The 20,403-nt window shown below is 35.2% G+C and overlaps 1 protein-coding gene across 3 annotated transcripts in view; it reads left to right on the plus strand.

The window, feature by feature from the left end:
* The window catches only part of GMDS (GDP-mannose 4,6-dehydratase), a 761,839-nt gene that overhangs the window by 620,265 nt on the left and 121,171 nt on the right, over positions 1-20,403 (plus strand). For all 3 annotated transcript variants that reach the window (XM_072606894.1, XM_072606892.1, XM_072606893.1), the window contains one exon: positions 4,087-4,205. In XM_072606894.1, coding sequence (XP_072462995.1) covers positions 4,087-4,205 — 119 coding nt within the window. The remainder of the gene's footprint in view (positions 1-4,086; positions 4,206-20,403) is intronic.

Here is a 20,403-nt window from a genome sequence, read left to right on the forward strand (position 1 = left end):
AATACCTCTCACACAGAGGCTTTTGTGTCCTGGACATGATCTAGCATTATGATGGGACGCACTAGGCCTCAGCTTTGTAGCAAATTACTAACCCATTATCACACTAGAACACGAGATCATTTATCTTCTAATTCAGAGTGTCACCTGTTCTTCATTTACCAGTCAATAACCATTAATTATTCTCAGTGGAAATTTAAACAAAGTTTTTCCCCTATGTGAAAACCAGCAAACCATTCAGTAATGACAAATAAATCTGGAGTTGTGTATCCCTCTCTCTCATTCTCAGCCTGAAGTCTGGTACAATATGAACTTTAAAGGAAATGCCTAGAAATTGATAGGTCAAAGGCCTCAAATAGTCTGATGGAAAAATAAAGATTCTTGGCACTTACCATAGTGAAAGTGAGACCCTTCTACAAAGATACATTTCTGTTTGGCTGACAAAAGCAGTACCAGTGGAAAGTGTGTTCCTGGCATTTAAAGCCATCTGTAACTGTTGGCTTGATTTTATCTAATTGAAAAATTAGTAACAAACATTGTTTACAGGAATAAATGTTATTCTCCCTCCTTTTTTAGTAGACCTTAGTTTTCTTTCATGTAACTATTTACCCAATTTCTTTCGCCACTTGGTTTAGTATCATTCTAACATTATGAAGTATTTGAAAAGAAAAAAAAAGAAAAAAAGTGATTTTTATAACTCTTTATTTGAATTTTTTCAATTACAGTTTCTTTCAAGTGCAGTAATTACAAATCGAAGAATAGTGACTTTTCAGTTATAACTGTCCTATTTCATCTGATGCAACAGTAATATGTATATATAAATTTTGTTCCAAATCAGAATTTATTATTTTCTTGCCACTTTTGAAAGTCTTTAATGAATTAAACATTTTAAATATCAGAGAACTGGTTTGGGGTTTGGGGTGGGGTGGGGTGGGGAGGTTAGTGAGGGAAAGCCCATTGGTTAGAGAGTGACTGGCCCAATATAACCAGTGATCTTCACATTTCATTACAGTCATAAGTTGCACCTATCTTCCCAATATTCTATATGGTCAAAAGGCACTGGATGAGAGGAGATAGTTAGATCTGTTCAAATGTGAATGAACTATCATTTTTCACAAGAGATATACCTGAAGGTTCATATTCCAATAGCACTAAGTTGTTTTAGAATATTTTAGAAAAAAGAGTGCTCTTCTTTTTTTAGGTGGTAGTGTTTTGTCCTTCTTCTTCCTCTTCTTCTTCTTCTCCTCCTTCAACTTCATCTTTATCTTCTTCTTCTGTCATTCAGTCATTTCTGAGTCTGTGACCCTATGAACCATAGCGTACCAGGTCCTCCTATCGTCTACTATCTCTTAAAGTCTGTTCAACTTCATGTTCATTGTTTCCATCTATCTATCTGTGCATCTGTTCTATCTGCTCAATTCATCCTTCACTGCCCCTTTTACTTTTACCTTCATTCTTTCCCAATATCATGGTCTTTTCTGACAAGTCACATCTTCTCATTATATAGCCAAAATATTTTCTTACTTTCTTTTATACTTATGTGATAATACAAATCATAGGTAAGTCTGTGTTTCAGTTCCCTATCTATAAAACTAGAATAACAATGCCTGCTACTCTTGGGTTACCCAGAGGAATATTTGGGGCATGAACAATGTGTAATGGTCAGACCAGAATGTTGCTGCTTTTGGCCAAAAGCCATTGCAGCATTTGGAGAGTCAATAGTTAATACATCTTAAGTTTGAGAAAAGATTGAACTAGATGATTCCTGAAGTCCCTTCCTTGTCTTTATTGTGAAGTCATTCGCTTAGTGCAAATACTGTAAAGAAATTCTTAGAATGACTGGGCTATGTGACCTGAGTCTCATCCATTTCTATGACTTTATTTTTTAAAAAACATAGCCCCTACTCTCATGGAGTTGATATTCTGCTATAAGGATACATGTACACAGCTGAGTATGATACAAGGTAGGATATTCTGGTAGCAAAAGAGAGAGCTAAGCAAAGTCCTTTAGGAATTTAGGGGTAAGGGGAGATTACTTTTAGCTGGAAGCATATGGGAAGTTTTTGCAAAATTGGTGGCACAAGCTGCACCTCGAAGAAACATGTCATCATCATCATCATCATCATCATCATCATCATACATCATTTATGTATCACCTACTAAGTACCAGGAACTGTATTAAATGCCTTGCATATAATATCTCTTTTTTCCCCTCAAAACAACATTGGGAGATAAAAGATATTATTCTTCCCATTTCATGGTTGAGGAAACTGAGGCAAACATAGGTTAAATGACTTGCCCAAGGCTACATAGCTCGCAAGTATCTGAGGATTTTGAATGTGTTGTAAACGCATAAATTAAATAAACAAATTCATCTTTAGGGAAGTTGGCATGGGATTCTCCCTGTTGAATTTCTTTGTGACAACCAAAGAAATCTCTCTGTCTATCATCCTGTATCTACCTGTCTATATGTACATATATGTAATTATTTTGTTTACTTAAGTTCTTTATTACTAGTTATGCCATCATTCTAATTTTAAAAAAAAATAGTAAAGGGAGTTTGTAACGTTAATCATTCTCCATGACCTCTTGATTCAGAATAAAATTTGAGATGTTCTATGATAATATGAATAAAAGCATCTTTTCCCCAGCTAACAATATATTGTCAGTCATACAGGTATCATTACATAACTGAAAACTAAAACAGTTTCCATTGTCCAATTATGGTAAATCCCCAAGCTGAAGATAATGTCAAGGGCATAGGTGATATAACCCAGTGACCTGTCTTCTGTATTTTTCTAAAATCTTCCACAAATGAAAGATACAAAAAACAAAATGCCATAAAAGATTTTCAAATATAATACCTCTATGAAAAGTTTTATTTTTCCTTGAAGCTGATAGAACCTAACAAACCTAACACTTTGGGTTAAAAGAAATTAAAATGTTCAAGTGGCATGTCCAGGAGAAACTGAACCTTCTCAAATCTTTTGATGAACTCTGATTTGTAGAATATTCACTAGAATCTAGATTCTTATTAACATTGTTTTGTTTAAGATTTATTTTTGTTTTGTTTTACCATGTGAAGAAAAAGTTGAATAGTTGAGTTATTCAGAATATCTGTTGGCGGATGGTGGTGTTATGAATATAAAGATTTGGTTGGGTTTCTTTGTTGTTTCATGTCATTGTTAATCATTGAAGATTCTCTACTTTTCTCCCTTTACTTTTTATCAGCTCATAAGTAATTACAAATGCACTACAGCTCACAAATTCAAAGAAATAGAACCTTATTCAGAGGTATAGGAAAACCTATTTCTCAATGCAATACAAATATAAAAGCCATTAGAGTCTATAGGATGGTTTGATAACGGAAGGATAGGAAGTCTTTATGCTATAGAAATTAACATTTTAATTAGGCTTGTCAATTTAGAACTGACTCTGACTTTTACTGCTAGTTTGTCTCTTATAAGGACCACTCACATATTTGATTTTTGGTTCTTCATTTCTTTTTAAAGGAAGAAGATAGAGAGTCGTTTTGGTGTGTTGTGGAACATTAACTTTAATTTTAGATATGTGGTCACGCAAGAAGAGTACCTGACTTTGAATGCTATCTTATGAAAATACTTAGCCATACTAGATATGACTTTTACTTTTTTTCTGTGAATATCAGACATTTCATTTTTACAAAACTCAGCACCACAGTTTATTACACAATTCCTGGTTTCCTTGCATTACAAAATCCTTCAGGTGCTTGGTTCCTGAGACTTAAAATTAATCATTTCACTGCTAAAAAAATTTCCTCCTCGCACTTTAACTCCATATTGTTTTTGCCTGTCTTCTGGCTATGGAATAAAAGGAAAAATGGATAAAATCTTTCAGCTACTCTTTCTTCAGTGTGATATAGTTGAAGTAATTCTCCTCAGAGTTCTACACCAAGCCAATTACCACCCCCTGTAGAAACCATGCCCATTTTCCTTATTGTCTGAAACCATGTCTGGTTATCTATACGTAAGAAATGTGGTAATATAATATCATATATGATAGAAGACATCTAATGTCATGCTCAGCCTATATTTACTTTTCTTTCTTTAGGCTATGTGGCTAATGTTGCAGACTGATGAGCCAGAAGACTTTGTCATTGCTACTGGTGAAGTCCACAGTGTCCGTGAATTTGTGGAGAAATCATTTTTTTACATTGGGAAAACTATTGTGTAAGTCTGCTTGCTTTGGGAGTGGATTTCTGACCATTTGTCAATCATTTGTGTTTGTGTATAGATTTGCCCCTGTGGAGCAATTCCGTACCTCTCCTAGCATAGCAAGACAGACATGCTCAGTATTAAACACAGATTGAGCCCGGCCACAGTGAACTTCGGAATCCAAAGATGGCAAATCACTAAGCCTGAGCCTTTCCAGCCAGGATGTTTTTTGCCCCTGCCTGTGAAGCTCTGAGAAGAAGAATATGAGAGCCTTTCACAAAGTCTGAGGTCAGGTTTTAATTGGAGCATTAAAAATATTTGGCAGAATCCCTCGTCACAGGAGGGCAATGCTTTCACAAAGGTAGGGGGTAACCTTCAAATTAATCCTCGTGAAATTTGGCAAGTCACTTTTATCCTCAATGCTATTCGGTTTTCATTTCACTTGTCATTTTTCTTCTCTGTAGCCCTAAGAATTAAACCCTCTTTTAAGATTAATTTAGCATTCCACAAAGAACATTTTAGTAAGAAATTTTAAAAAATACACCCCTTTTTTACCTCCAAAATGTCCTTTGGGCCCAAAAGATAATGTTCATAACACTGGCTTTTCGAGCCCAGTGTAGGAGACTGAATAAAATCTGATCATTCTTATTTAGTTAGTAAAATCTATCTAAATTCTATCCAAGTAACAAATTCCATTGAAATCAGTTAAAAATGACTGAAGCTATGCCCTTTTGAAAATTTCTTATCATTTTGCACAAATATGGTGAAAGGAATGACAAATCAGACTTAAAGTGCATGTTGGTCGCTTTGTTCTGGTCCAGACTTGTGATTTCATCAGTGTGGTGAACTCCAGGTTTGGGAAATCCTTCTACCAATTCAGTGACAACTAAAATGTATCTTTGAATCTTAAAGAGTTCCTTCAAGGCACTTGCCTTCAGTTAATTGACTTGCCTGTACCGAAGCCAGTATTTGTCAGTGGCAAGCCTTGACAGTGGCTCTCATGGTTACTGTCTAGTAGTATAGAAATATGGACAAAATCAGCTGCTTCAAAAACTATCATGAAACAAAGAAAGAGAGAGAGGAGAAATATCAGTGCATTGAGTTAAAATCAAGACCTTTCTTCATTCATTTAACAAGGATCTTTCCTGTGGTGGGGCACTGTAATCCTGATTTGTACCACCAGAATCTATGGACCCCTGTCATTTGACATTCCTATTACACAGCTCTTGTCTTTCTTGAGTCATGAAAGAAAATATTGAGCTGGGGGTGCAGAATGTTTACAATGCATATTCTGCATAGTTTGACAGAAAATACAAAATTCCTTCTCAAGGCCAGATAATAGAATCATGATGGCTTTGTGAATGCTTTCTGTAATTTATATTTTATTGTTTATTATTTTTTCAATTTCCCTCCTTCTGTATCTTCCTTGGGCCCCCTGCATCAACATACCAATCTCAGCTGGAAGAAGGAGAGGAAAGCCACAGGCTCCTCCATGATGCTATGCCAAGGCTGTTGCTTAGGCCATCAAAGTCACTGGGTTGCAGCTGGTGAACTTTCAAGAAGGCCAATAAGTTTTACTTGGGAACAATATCTCAACATATTTCAGGAACTGTGCAGAAATGAACAAAGAACACATTATGATTTAAACACTTGAAAATTGGTGGGGTCTGAAGGTGGGGGAGGAATGTAGAGAACATTTTCACTCAGTTACTTTAGGGATCATTCAAGTTTAGGGAATTTATTTGCATAGAACTTCAGGTATCCTTTTCAAATTACACTTTTGATTCTTTCATGGATCTTTAATTTGATAAACATGGATAGTATTTCCACTGTGTAGTTTGCAGCTTCTCATGCTTTCTCATCCTGTGTAATTCTTGTTCTTATTTTTCATTGGAGGCCCTATTCAAAACACTAGTGGTCTTTCTCTAGGTTTTTGTTGTTGTAGTTGTTGTTAATACATTGAGAATATCAGTGCGTCTCTTGTTCCTTGTTCTCACCTCCTGATTGACCCATCACACTTCCCAGTCATATGTGTCATCGATGACATCTTTTATGACACTTCTTGGCCACAAACTATCATTGATCACTTGTGTAACCTGTAGTTTGTTGGCATGTGTCATGCACTGGTTCATTGTCTGTGGGCAACTAAAGTCCAATGATATATGAAGGTCTCTGTGTACTCTTGCCTATATATCTACTTGGTTTGTTGTAGTCATGAAAAGTCTTTTTAAAATACATTGTTAATATACTATTGGAAAACTTTCAAAAAATTAAATTTCCTGCCAACTCTAGAAAATCAGTCAATCAAATATTTATTAAGTGGCTCTATAGGCACTGTGCTAAGTGTCAGGGATACAAATACAACCCCCCCAAAAAAACAAAATAAACCACTTTGCAATCATCTCATAAGGAAGATAATACACAAGAAGGAAGCTTAAGAATCAGTGAAGGAGTGGAGAAAGATGTCTGATGAAGTGGCATGTTAACATCTCTAGATCTCCGTTTCCTCATCTGAAATTTGAGGACATTAGGCTGGTTGGTCTATGTAAGCTCTTTTCAGATCTAATATTCTTAGTTCAGTTCAAAAAGCATTTCTTTAGTATGCTAATATGTGCCTACTCAAGTACTCACTATTGGATGCCTTTTCTGGCTAAAATAAGGTGGATAATTTAGTTTTTATTCAACTTTAACAATGAATTAAGAGTATGCATTGTAATTATGGCATACATGCCAGTTTTTCTGAGTTTACCTTAATGGCCAATATTCTCATCTTTACAAAAACTCTCTATTCACCTCTCCATTTTTCTCAGTGATTTTTCAAGTTAATTGTTCAGAAATTGTGCTATTTCATGATTCACAACTATCTAACACCAGAAAAATATAGATGTTAAAAATATGGACCTTTTCACAAAGAAATTTATTATTAAAGCATTGCATAATTCTTCAAAGGCAATACAGTCTTCTCTCTTCCTCCTATTCAGTTCTGGACTTAGGTGATTACCTATTTCTAACATCTGCCCAAGGTACATGTCCTGATGGGTTGTTGTCCATCTAACTCATAGTGTGACCAATAAACAGTCTTCATCCCCTTGTTTTATCTAATCTTATTTCTCCCATGTGAAGAATTAGACCAAACTCTTTTGATATGAAATGAGTTGTACTTTCTGAACTGAAGAAATTGAGGCAACAATTTCATTTCACAGTGATTATGCTTACCTAGTATTGTAAGCATGCCCTTCTAAAAAGAAACAAAGTAGGAGAAGTTATGCCACCAAGTTCCATATATTGAGAAAGACATGGTCCTAGAAAAGAGTTAAAGCAGGAAAAATTAAAATTATAGATATGGCAAATGAATATTGATTCAAAATTATTGAATAAAATGTTGGCAGTGAGGTTACGATGACATTTTTAAAAGATTGTACACTATGACCAGGCAGATTTATGCCAAAATTGCAGAGTTGGTTCAACATTAGAAAAAGCATGAGTTTGATAGTCTATTTTAATAACAAATAATCAAAATTACATAATTCTTTCAGTGGATGCAGAAAATTGACAAAATAAAAGAAAACTATGACAAAATACATTTTCAAAATCATTAAAAAGCTTAGGAGTAAATAGATCCTTCTTTCCTATGTTAGATAATATCTACCTATCTAAAACTAAAAGCTAGCATTATCTTTGGAGAAACACTAGAGGCCTTTTCATCAATATCAAGGGTAAAGAGAGCTCCCTCTTCTCAGCGTTGTTATCTTCTACAGTTCTAGAAATGCCTCCTGAAGCAATATGACAACACAAAGTTTGAGGGAATAAACAGGAAAGAAACAATTCCTACTTTTTTTGAGATGTCATGATGGTTTACTTAGAGAATGACAGAAAGTCAATGAAAAAATTAAACAATAATTTTAGGAGTTTAACAGGATATTAAAAAAACTCATAAAAACCATCCGCCTTACTACATGTTATTTTTTAAATCCCTCAGGAAGATATGTTTTTGAATTTTCTTTCAAAATAACTATAGAATATGTAAAATATCTCCAAGACATATAGTAATTATGTGAAAGGAACTACAGACTTTCTTTACAGAAATACAGACCTAAATAACTGGAGAAATAGGAATTGCTCATAGTTGCCCCATTCCAACATAATAAAAATGAAAATACTTCCTAAATTAATTTATAATTCATTCTCATGCTAATCAAAGTTAAAAAAAAAGAGTTAATCTACAGGATTAGGAAAAGAATTTTTTTAAATTCATCTTGAGAAACAAAACATCAAAAATATCAAGGAAAATAATGAAAATAGTAGAAAAGGAAGTTATCTAATAGTACCAAATTTCAAACTGAACCTCAAAACAATAATTATCAAAACTATTTGGGACTGATTTTTTTTTTAAATAGAAAAGTTAATCAGTGGAACACATTAGATACACTAGAGATACAAGTAATCAAACAATGTTGATGGTTTGGGTGGGGCGAGAATGGGGTTGAATTTTTTTTTTAAATTCTGAACTTAGCAAACATAAAATACAGTGAACATTTGCATATGCATAGTAAGTGAGAAAATGAGGAATGTACATCAAACTGCAAATATCTATTGTGTAGAGCTTGCTTTTATCTTTTGAGCATATTCAACATGTAATTTTCAAGGCTGTCCTTAGTAGTGTAGTATTCAGGGACTCCAACTCTTGGGCTAAGGACAAAGATTATGAGAAAAGAAAATTGCAGTTGCTGAACGGAATATGAGAGGAGGAACATACTGATGTCCTTTCGGTGGAGTTTTGAATTAGTCTGTCCATTCTAGAAAACAACTTAAAACTATACTCCCAAATTCACTTGACAAATACCCTTTGACCCAGACATGCTACTATAGTGCTTAAATCATGAAGAAATCAAAAGAGAAAAAATGACTTAGGTAAAAAATGCTTGTAGAAGAACTTGTTACAAAGAATTTTAAAGAAGTGTCTATCAGTTGGAGAATGGTTGAAAAATTATAGTTTGTGAATTAATGGAATATTTTTATACCATAAGAATGACAGAAAAGACATTCAGAGAAATTTCAGAAGATATTTTTGAACTAATGCAGTGTGAAGTGAGCAGAAGCAAGAGAACAATTTAACAATTAACTGCTGTGTTTTAAGGTAAAACAACTGTGAACATCTAAAAAGCCACGATGAAAACAATGACCAGTTGTAACTCCAAAAGCCAACTGCTGCCTACCTCTTAGCAGAAAAGGTAATGGAGCAGAGGAGCAAAATATGGCGTACTTATTTTTTTCCAGACATGACCAATGTTTGGCTTTGTGTAGTCTGTTGGTACTTCTTTGTGATCAAGGGGGACTTCATGAGGAATGAAGGAGAAGAGGGATAGAAGAAAAGAAAGAAAATTGTGTCACTGAGTAATTAAAATAAAGAGAAGAAAGTTTAGAATGGGACACAAGTGCAGGGCAGTGTTAGAACTACCCCATGCTAAGTTTGAGATATAACCCTCCCTCCTCCAAAAACAAAAACCAAACAGATTGTGCAGAGTATTTATCATTTCATAAGTAATATTCTTTATCTGTTCTTTAAGTTCAAATTTGTTGAAGTTTGTGAGATTCAAAATAGTAAAAAGGAGGGTTTTTTTTTAGTAGAAAAGACAATTATAAAAATGAAATTTATTATATTTTAGCCAAGTAGTAAATGAATCATTACTGACCTAGGAATCTTTCCTGAATTAGCTATCTATATATGGTCAAGACCACCAAACTGTTAGAGCAAAAATCAAAATTATTACCAAAGTAGAAAAAAAATTAAATTTGAAAAAAAGATGAGAATTAAGACAACTCCAACCAGACCTATTTAAAGAAGTTAAAATTCATGCCCCAGAGTAATATATGGAGTGAAGAAAGGATAGTGACACCAATTACAGTAATTTTACGTGAAAGTTAATATATAAATCAGTTATGGTAATGAGGAGATCAAAGGAGTCTGAAAATTGCTATAGTAAATAAAAAATTTAACTTAATCTCTAAGTGGAGAAATATGGCAGTCAAGGGCAATACTAGTTTAACATATACATTTTTTGGTAAAAATCTCATGGAAGATTGTTGAAAATTATGAGCAATATTACATAATAAAACAGGAAAAACAGAAGAAAGAAAGAAAGAAGAGTTTAAAGAAATCTTGACAAAACACTTAACTAAGCAGTGGCATCCAAAGGAAATTTTAAGAGGAACCAGAAGAGCAACAAAGAGAAGACAGGTGGATAAAAGCTGCAGAAACTTTTATGACTTTTAATTGTTAAGGAAAATAAAGGTATTGCATTTGGATACAGTCATGGAAATACTTAATAGAGGAGACAGAAAAAGCACTGAAAAGAGCAAAGATCAGAAATCGCAGCTCAAATACATCCATGTATAAACATCCATGTTTGTATATGTATACACACATGACACAAATGGCACAGGTGCTGTTATTGCCATTTTATAGTCGAGGAGACTGAGGTTCAGATGGTATTAAAGGGAAAGGGGGGATCTGGGACACTGTTAGCAGTAGAAATAAAAACAGTACATTAGAAGACTTGAAAATCGGGGAGAGAATGTTAAAAGAGGGAAGTTTCCATGGAAGAGAAGGGAGCTATATTAAATCCTACCTCACTACTGGGCAAGTTGCTTAAGATGTCCAAGCTTCCGCTTCCTCATCTGTACAGCTGGAAGAATGATTCTCACACTGATAAATGAGTGCAGTTTTACATGGGATGGGGAGGAGGAGAAAGAGACCTGATCCATCCATAGAATTTTTAACTTAATTGGATCTGATTTACTCTACAAACTTATCAGGGGATAAAGGAAAATGATACAAGGAATAAATGTGCCCATCAGCTCTGAGGACCACCCAGTTTGCTTTCAGCTGTTGCCTGAGAGGCAACTCCACACATTTGTTAAGGGGTCCAACCAAGCCTAGGATAAAAGAGGCGTTTCATTCAAACGCATAAACGTATCTAATGAGATGCTCTCTGGCCCATTGTCTCCGACAGATGAGAATTCTTTCATTTGAGGCAGCTAGGTGGACTAGCACTAGATAGAGTGCCAGGCCTAGAGTCAGAAAGACCTGAATTCAAATCCAGCCTCAGATAATTATTCACTGTTTGATCTTGGTCCAGTCAATTAACCTCTGTCTGCCTCAGTGTCCTCCTATATAAAATGAGATTAATAATAGCACCTACCACCCATGGTTGTTATGAGAACTAAATAAAATAGTATTTCTAAAGCCTTCTGCAAAACTTAAAATGCTATCTAAAATTTTACAGTCAAATGTATAAACTAAATGTAAACAATTCCTAAGCACTGATGTTGAATTAATCAGTGAAAGGCAAACGAAATGTGAAAAGCTGAGTGCCTCAAACCATTGCATAAAATCCAGTGAGGAAATGTATTGAGATTGGTAGGCCTCAGTGTATCAGTGAAAGAAAACAGTTTAGCTTTGGCAGTACTTTGAAGCTCTAGACTTTGCGGCTATAACCAGAGTACAGTAAAGAGGGGTAGAGGATGGGGAGTGAGCCAAGAAGTAGTGTAAACTCCTCCCTTCTCCAGTCATCAGAAATGCTAGACCAATAACAAATAATGCATTTAGCCAGAAAGAAGTGATTTTAGGACTCTACAATGACCCCTACCCCCAAGACCCAGGAAAAGAGCCACATACATTTCAAGGGAATTTCCTAAAGATTCCAGGAAGGGAAAAAAGAGTTTTCATCCAGTCAGGAGCTTTGATTTACCCTTACCCCTTTGCCATATGTTCTCTCTTAGCTTGAGCCCACTTTCCCTAAACAATATACTTGTGGGAAGGTATGTCTCACACTTTTGGAGAAGGTGATATTTTTGTACTAACCCTTCTTACCATAGCATCTCAGCACATACCCCTTTTTAAAAGCTTAAACAAAACAAAAAAGGGAAAGGGAAAAACAGCTAAAATAGATCAAGAATACAGGAACTTCATATGGGAGATAACAGTTTTGAAGTTCTTGAGGGATTGTCACTCAAGGTGTCTACAGGAGAAGAAGGAGGGAAAGATAGAGGTAAAAAAAATCTAATATTTTAATAACTACGAAGAAAGGAAGATCAACAGAACATCAACTACTGATCTGTATGCCTATTTTCCATATAAATATTCTTATAAAATTTCAGTCTATACCATGCATTAAAGTCATCCTTGAAAAGGGTATTATAAAGCAACAAGGAAACTTTTAGAAGCAATATTCTATAGTAGGCCATGTTTCCCTTCATGCCACCATGGAAGATAGTAGAGAATACAAGTTCCCACTATACTTACTGTTAATTTACTATTTTATAAAAGTAACTTAACTTCCTGTTACTTCCAGGATCAAACCTTCTGTTTTGGCATTGAAAGCTGTTCCCAAACTGACCTGTTCCTACTTGACTAGTCTTCTTACACTTAACTGATCTCCATATACATCTATAATCCTACCACACTGACCTACTCACTGTTTACCGTTCCTTTTACTCCATCTCCTTACACTGTTTCTTATATTCTCTACTTTTACACTGACTGTTTCCCCATGATTGAAATGTGCTCCTCCCCCTCTCTTCTGCTTCTTATTTTCCCTGGATTACTTCCAAAATTCTGCTTAAATCCCACCTTCTGCAGGAGATCTCTTCTTCCCCCATGAACTGCTAATGTCTTTCTTTCTAAGATTATCTTCCATCTGCTTTGTATATAAGTGTGTCCCAAAAAAATCTTAGTAAAGTTTTCAGCTTTTAATAACAGAAAACTTCACTAACATTTTTGGGATACCCTGTATCTTATACATACCAGTTCTCTTATCAGAGGCAGCTGGATAATTCAGTAGATAGAGCACGGGGTCTGGAGTCAGGAAGACATCTTCCTGAGTTCAATTTCAGCCTCAGATACTTACTACTTGTGTGACTTTGGGCAAATCACTTAACTTCTGTTTGCCTCAGTTTCCTCAACTGTAAAATGGCAATAATATCAGCACAAGGTTGTTGTGAGGATTGAATGAGATATATTTGTAAAATGCTTAGCACAGTGGTATCTGGCACATAGGAGGCGTTATATAAACGCTAACATTATTTATTATTGTTTGTCTCTCCTTTTATAATGTGAGCTCCTTAAGGGAAGAGACTGTTTATACCTTTTGCTGAATCCACACCAGGCACAGGGAAGGGATTTAATAAATCCTTGTTGTCTGCCTAGAGCAAAGAGCCACCATCAAGGTTTTTCTTCCAAAAAGATGTTTCCTGTACCTATATCAAAATTATACAGAAATTCCTTGAAAGATATAACAAGTGAGATAACTGCACTTATTGTGTAGTTATGGCTTTATAACTACTAGTATAAAACATGAAGATATCTGCTCACATCTGACATCACCATGAAGGATAATCAGTATCAAATCTAATCTGAAGAGGGTTTCTCTATGATGACATCCTACTGATGTCTCTGAATGCAGATGAAGTCATACTGATTGCATCAGTGCTGGAACATGAGATTATAATCATTAAAAAAGTAAACCTAATCATCCACCCAAAAGAAAAAAAACAAGTGGATGGTGGCCTGTCCACATTGTAACATGGATAACCTAAATTATCCATGAACACATTGCCTTTGGGAAGTTAGTTATTTTTATGAACTTTTTTTTTCTGCCCTACAGCAAAGCCATTTTGGGTTTTTTGTTTTGTTTTGTTTTTAATACCAGTAGTATACCCGTATTTGTATTGCACAAATAGAACATTACAGCCTCTGGGGAATAGAAAATGCATTTTATCCATAGAGCAATGGAGAGGTATGTGGTGGGTATGAACAGCCTGAAACACATTTAAATCAAGAGATTTGATTTGATTTGATTGAAGAAAGAAAATTAAAATGTCATCAAAGAAATCTGTAAGCCAAAAGTAAGACTGTCTAGTCACAAGGCAACCAATGAACACCAGTTGCTTCACTGGTGTCAAAAGGAAGCAAAAAAAAGAAAAAAAAAGGCACTTAGGACATTGGAAGAACTTCCCACCCTATTCCCCCACCATGGTAAACTTATAGGACATGGTCAAAAGTTGCACAGGATAGAAGATTTTTTGGATTATAATTACATTATTAGAGATCATAGCCACATCAGTGAGATCACAGGTCCATTTGAGTGTCTGAGTTGATTTCCTCTATGGAAATTTGGAAGGAATTTGGTTGAGACTCTAAGAGGTTGAAAACTGATTAATCAAAGTTCTATCCAAGCAGCCTACTTATTCAGTCTCAACTCCTTTGCTGTTATTTTAACTTCTTTTGAAATTTATTGTAAAATAGTGTAAAAAATTTGTTTTGAAAGGGTGAAGTAGGGATCTGTAAAGAGCAATAATGGAGCATCATCACCTCCTGTGCCATTATGAAATTAATGATTGAAGTCATTTCTAATTCAGCCCTTTGACTGACCCAAAAGACTCTGAGCCCACAAATATTTTCATGTTACATTAAGAAGGAAAAAACATTTTTCCTTCTACCTATTATTAATGAAGTAATATGAGAGGAAAACACTTCCTTGCTATAACAAGTAATAGCAGGGCAAAACAAACAGACTAATTTTCTGTCATTTATCTTATTAAAAGAGAATAGGATTTCAAGAATAGCCTTTGACCGTCTGAGTACCTAGATATCTTATAGAACACTCTCTGCTAAAGAAAGAAATAGACTTTTTGGGCAGTGGAAAGATCACATTTTGTTGCACTATATTTTGATTGAAAATACAAATACACCTTTCTAGAGGGAGCAGGGGTGCTGAATATGAAAATCGTATTAACTGAGAAATAAACTTAATACACTGGCCCTTAAGCTGACTAATTTGAAGTCATTTCCTTTTCTGTGGGATTTCTGATGATGACATTTAATGAAAAGAAGAAGATAAGACTTTCAAAAGACTGATGTGAATTAACAAAAAAGTCCAGTGACTAACAGATTTTTGATAGTATTTTATAGATAGAAGAGCTTGTTCATGAGTTACATACTATAATGGGAGATGGTGACCTTATAGTAGGTTCAATTTGCAGGGAGTTTGCACAGCCAAAATTAAAAGATTTAGGATGAAAATGGAAGCAATTTATGGAAGCACCGGAAACACTGGGAAAAAATGGAAAAAAAATGAAAGCAATCTTAGTATTAAATTTCTGAGACAAGAGAATATATACTTATATCCATGATATAAAGACAACCAACAGAAGTACTTAAGGCCAAAGTCATTCCTCAATAAACAATTGGTCTAAGGATATGAACAGTTATCAAAAAATATATAAAAATATTAACAATCATGGGAAGGAATATTCCCAATCACCAATAATTAGAGAAATGCAGATCAAAACAATCTTGAGCCTTCACTTTTTGCCCTTCATGTTGCCCAAAGATGACTAAAGATGGGAATAATCAACATTGGAGGGGCAATCCTGGAGAGACAGGAACACTGATACTCTGTTAGTAGAGCTGTGACTCAGTATAGTCTAGAAAACAATTTGGAATTATACAAATACAAAAAGCCATATAATTCCAAGGAGTCATTGATTAAAAGAAAAACTCCTTATATGCCCAAATAGTTAAAGAAGTTGTGGTACATGAATGTAATGGAATATTACTGTGCAGTAGGAAATAACCAAAACAACAAATACAGAGAAACTTTGGAAGATTTGTGAACTGATGCAAAATGGAATAAGCAGAGACAGAAAATGGTATAACAACAATGTAAATGGAAAGAACAACAAACACAAAGCGATCAAATATGTATGGTGCAAAATCAGAAGCAACAATTTATGTTTTAAGATCAACCAAAGAATAAATATGAGGAGATATCGCCTTCTACTCCTCTACAAAAGTATAGGATTCATAGCTTAGGAGCATTGTTTTTGATGTCATATTTTTTCAATGTATTGATCAATTTTGCTGAATTTTTTCTTTTCTTTTTCTCTTTAAATTATTGATTATACTCCAGAGGTATCAAACTCAATAGCTAGCAAAATCCCAGTGCACCCAACCAGACTAAAATGTAACTGGGAAATGTTTAACAAAATAAAATAAATACAACAAATACAAACAAAATTAACAAAATAAAAATACAATTAAAATAGATGGTTAATTTGTTCTGACTACAGAGATCTGTTTCTGTTTGAGTCTGATACTACTCTTATAAAGAATGACTTCCTGAAAGGTGGAGGGAGGAGAGAGCCAATGAGTAAAAATCTATTATCTAAAAAAAGAAAGAGGAGAAGAGTGATGACTTAAATCCAACATGATTCGCAGGACCTGGGTTCAAATTCTTATGTTCTTTGATCTCTGAGTAACCTTGGGCAAATCACTTGACCTGCCAATGCCCCCATTTTCCCCATCTATAAGATGAGAGAGTTGAATTTGGTTATTTTTAAGTTCCTAACTTTATGATACCTAACTACAAAGAAGTCTTTCCGTTCATTTATTTCATTACTTACAATGACTCTCCATCCCCTTTTTGGGAAAGTGAGAGAACATTTAAAAGAACAGGTTTTTTTGGGGGGGCGGGGTTAGTGAATTTGCTGTAATAAGTGGTGTACTTGATCATTTGAATTTGTGTTAAGTTACTTATGTACATTTTTTTTCAACTCTCCATCCATTCCACCCCACACTATTGTAAGTTTCTTGAGAGCAGAATATTTGTTGTTTCTCATTTTTGTATCACAAGGACTTAGCACAACCTTTAATGTGTTATAGCTGTGTTTGGCTCCCATATGGGATTTTCTTGGCAAAGATGCATTTCTTGTAGTAGCGCCCCCTGAGGGAACAGATGCAATATAATGATGCACTATAGACAGGTAGTTCCAATGTACAAATAACTTGGGTTCCAAAGGCAAGTATACAAATTGATTTTTTTTTTAAACTTAGAGTGCATGTCCCCTTAGAATGAATGTTATAAATGTTAGTGAGCTCCCCAGACAGTCCACAAAGTCTTTTTTAATCTACAATATACCAATTTGGAGTTCAAAACCACTGAGCAGAAGTTCTGTACAATGCAATTTTATACATTAGTGTGACTCAATAAGCATTAAATAATTATATAAAAACATTAAAAATAATAGTGTTAAGCATGATATTAAATAAGTTAGGAACCCCATTAAATAGATAGGATAACTGTTAAGAAAAAAAGAAGTTTAACTCTTGGGCCTGCCCTACTGAGACACCAGCTTAATTTTTTTAAGCTCTTTTAATTAAGACTTGGATATAAATATTGGGAGTATGGCAGCTGCCAGCAGCCTTCCAGTTGAAATGTAAGATATAACACAGTCCATTACTTAGAAAGATCCTACTTATGAATGTTCCTATACTCCCACTACTTTAGCCTTGACCCTGACACCAATAATGCCAGCAGATCACATACTCCTTCTTTAACTAACTCTCCTTCCAAACCAAGAACTGCAGCTTCCTTCACCCTGATGCCTAGAACTTAGAACCTAGAGCCTGGGCAAGAACCACCAACAGAAACCTGCTCATCTACAGGGCATTATCCCCTATCTCTCTGAATTTACTTTTGGTATATTGTGTGAGTGTGTTTCTAAACAGAGAAAGGTATCCTCAAATAAGGAAGCCCTGAGTTTCAAGCCCTGCCTCTAACTCATGTTGGCAGCAGTGACCTTGGGCAAGTCCTATAACCTCACAGTGTTCCAGGCATCTTTTTAAGACAGTAACTTGTAGACGAGCTGCCAGACTGCTTTTGTGAAGGAAACTGCTTCCCCAGGAGTTTTCCTATATCAATGAAATCATAAATTCAGCCCTCCCCCCTCCAAAAAAATCATGAGAGCAGTGAGAAAGCAGTGTCCCAATGTGTGCATAATATTATGGTTCAAATAGAAAACATCAGCCCTGAGAGAAGAAGAATGATATATGGTTTTCGTGTTGGGGAGAGGGATGTTTTTCAAAGTGGGAAATTCTTCCTGGAGAAAGTAGCTTTTGAGCTAGATCTTAGGGGGAAAAATATAGAGGATATGAGTTGAAGGTGTGAGGTACCAAATGAGGACAGCATTCTAGGTAGGTGGAAAGGGATCAGAAAAGGAGCAGAGGCAGGAATGAGCAAAATGTATGTGGGTGAGGACAATGACAAGCAGATTAGCTGGATTACGACAGTATCCAGGTTGGGAGTATAAAGGCAAGGGGTTGTCAAGGTAGGGTCATTTGACAGAAGATGAGGACAGAGGCTGAGAAGTTTATACTTTCTCAAATTGCCAGTTCCGTTATTACATTCCTCACCCGCATGTACTTTAATTTTATAATTCCATAAAATTTTATGTAATTTTCTGTTAAATTCTATGAATCTTACAGAGGGGGCTCAGAAATTTTATATAAAAGTTTCTATATTTTTTAAATAGTTAAGTCATCCCAGCTAAATTGAAAAAAAAACCCAAGGTGAAGAGGATTAGAGACCATTTCAATAGAGAACATTCCACAATCCAGGTGAATACACACATAAAAACAAAGAATCTTTTCACAAACCCAAACTTCAATATTCTTTTGCTATCTTTTTTTTTTTTTTTTTTTTTTTTGGCAACTGACATGGAATCTATGACCTTTTTTTTAACTGACCTCTTCAACACCTTTGGATTAGATACCACCACATATAAGAATTTTCTCCATCAGCATTTCATAGATAGAATGTACCAGGGGGAAAAAAAACAACTTGATAGGGAGAGCCTCTCTTTTCAATTGTCCATACTCAAGAGATGATGACAAATAGGAGAGAGTCAAGGAAATAATGACCCACCAACAACTCCTTACAATAAATAATTTTTGAGTGAGCCTAATGAAGATGACGGTATCCTTTTACTAGGAAACCACACCCATTCTGCTCATTCCAGCCATGTGAAGTAGAGGTGTTGTCTGAACACAGGACTAGAAGCCAAGAATTCCTACCTTGCAATCCTAGCTCTGCTACCAGGTCCCTTTGTGGTCTTGAGGAAATTATTTAGGTTCTCCTCAGGTTCTGTTTCTCTATCTATTAATTTGGGAATATTACATTTCCTAACATTGGTGGTGCCAACATTACTTGATTAAGGCTTGATAATGGCTTGATATGGGCAATATAAAGAGCTTGAGGGAGAAAAGATGGTGGCTATTCCTAGCTATTGCTTTCTAAATGAACATTTGTAAAATGGGTTTAATTTTTTATATTTATGATTTTGTGTGATATTATCAAAGTAGAGATACCTGGATTCCTTGCTCTTGATAATTCACTTAAAAGCAATATCCCTGGTGACATAGAACAAAGACCGGGAAAGAAGTGTCCATTTCAAAGCCATCTTTAAAGACCTGTGAAAAAAGTTAAGAATTTATTACACATAATGTGACTTCTAGAACATGATTTTCTGACTTTTCTTGAACTGCATTTCTTGTGGTAGCGCCCCCTGAGGGAACAGATGCAACGTAATGATGCGCTGTAGACAGGCAGTTCCCAATGTACAAATGACTTGGGTCTTAAAGGCAAGTATACAAATTCATTTTTTTTTTAAATTTAGAATACATGTCTTCTTAGAAAGGATTTTATAAATGTTAGTGAGCGCACCAGACAGTCCACAAAGTCCTTTTTAATCTACAATATACCAAAAATAAATTCAAGGAGATAGGGGATAATGCCCTGCAGATGAGCAGGGTTCTGTCAGTGGTTCCTGCTCAGGCTTTAGGTTCCAAGCTCTAGGCATCAGGGTGAAGGGAGATGCAGTTCTTGGTTTGGAATGGGAGTCAAAGAAGGAGTATGTGGTCTGCTGGCATTACTGGTGTCAGGGTCAGGGCTAAAGTAATGAGAGTGTAGGAGCATTCATAAGCAGGATCTTTCTAAGTAATGGACTGTGTTATATCTTACATTTCAACTGGAAGGCTGCTGGCAGCTGCCATACTCCCATATATCCAAATCTTAATTAAAAGGGCTTAGAACAAAATTAAGCTGATGTCGTCTTAGGGTAGGCCCAAAAGTGAAACTTCTTTTTTCTTAACAGTTATTCTATCTACTTAATGGGGTTTCTAACTTATTTAATATCATGCTTAACACTATTATTTTTAATGTTTTTATATTATTATTTAATGCTTATTGAGTCACACCAACGTATAAAATTGCATTGTACAGAACTCCTGGCCAGTGGGTTTGGACTCCAAATTAGTGGGCTTCATTCCTGTTAATTAGCTAAATCTTATACTCCCAGTCAAGCCACCTCCATT

The sequence above is a fragment of the Notamacropus eugenii genome, chromosome 4 (assembly GCF_028372415.1).
Source record: "Notamacropus eugenii isolate mMacEug1 chromosome 4, mMacEug1.pri_v2, whole genome shotgun sequence".
NCBI classification, from domain to species: domain Eukaryota; kingdom Metazoa; phylum Chordata; class Mammalia; order Diprotodontia; family Macropodidae; genus Notamacropus; species Notamacropus eugenii.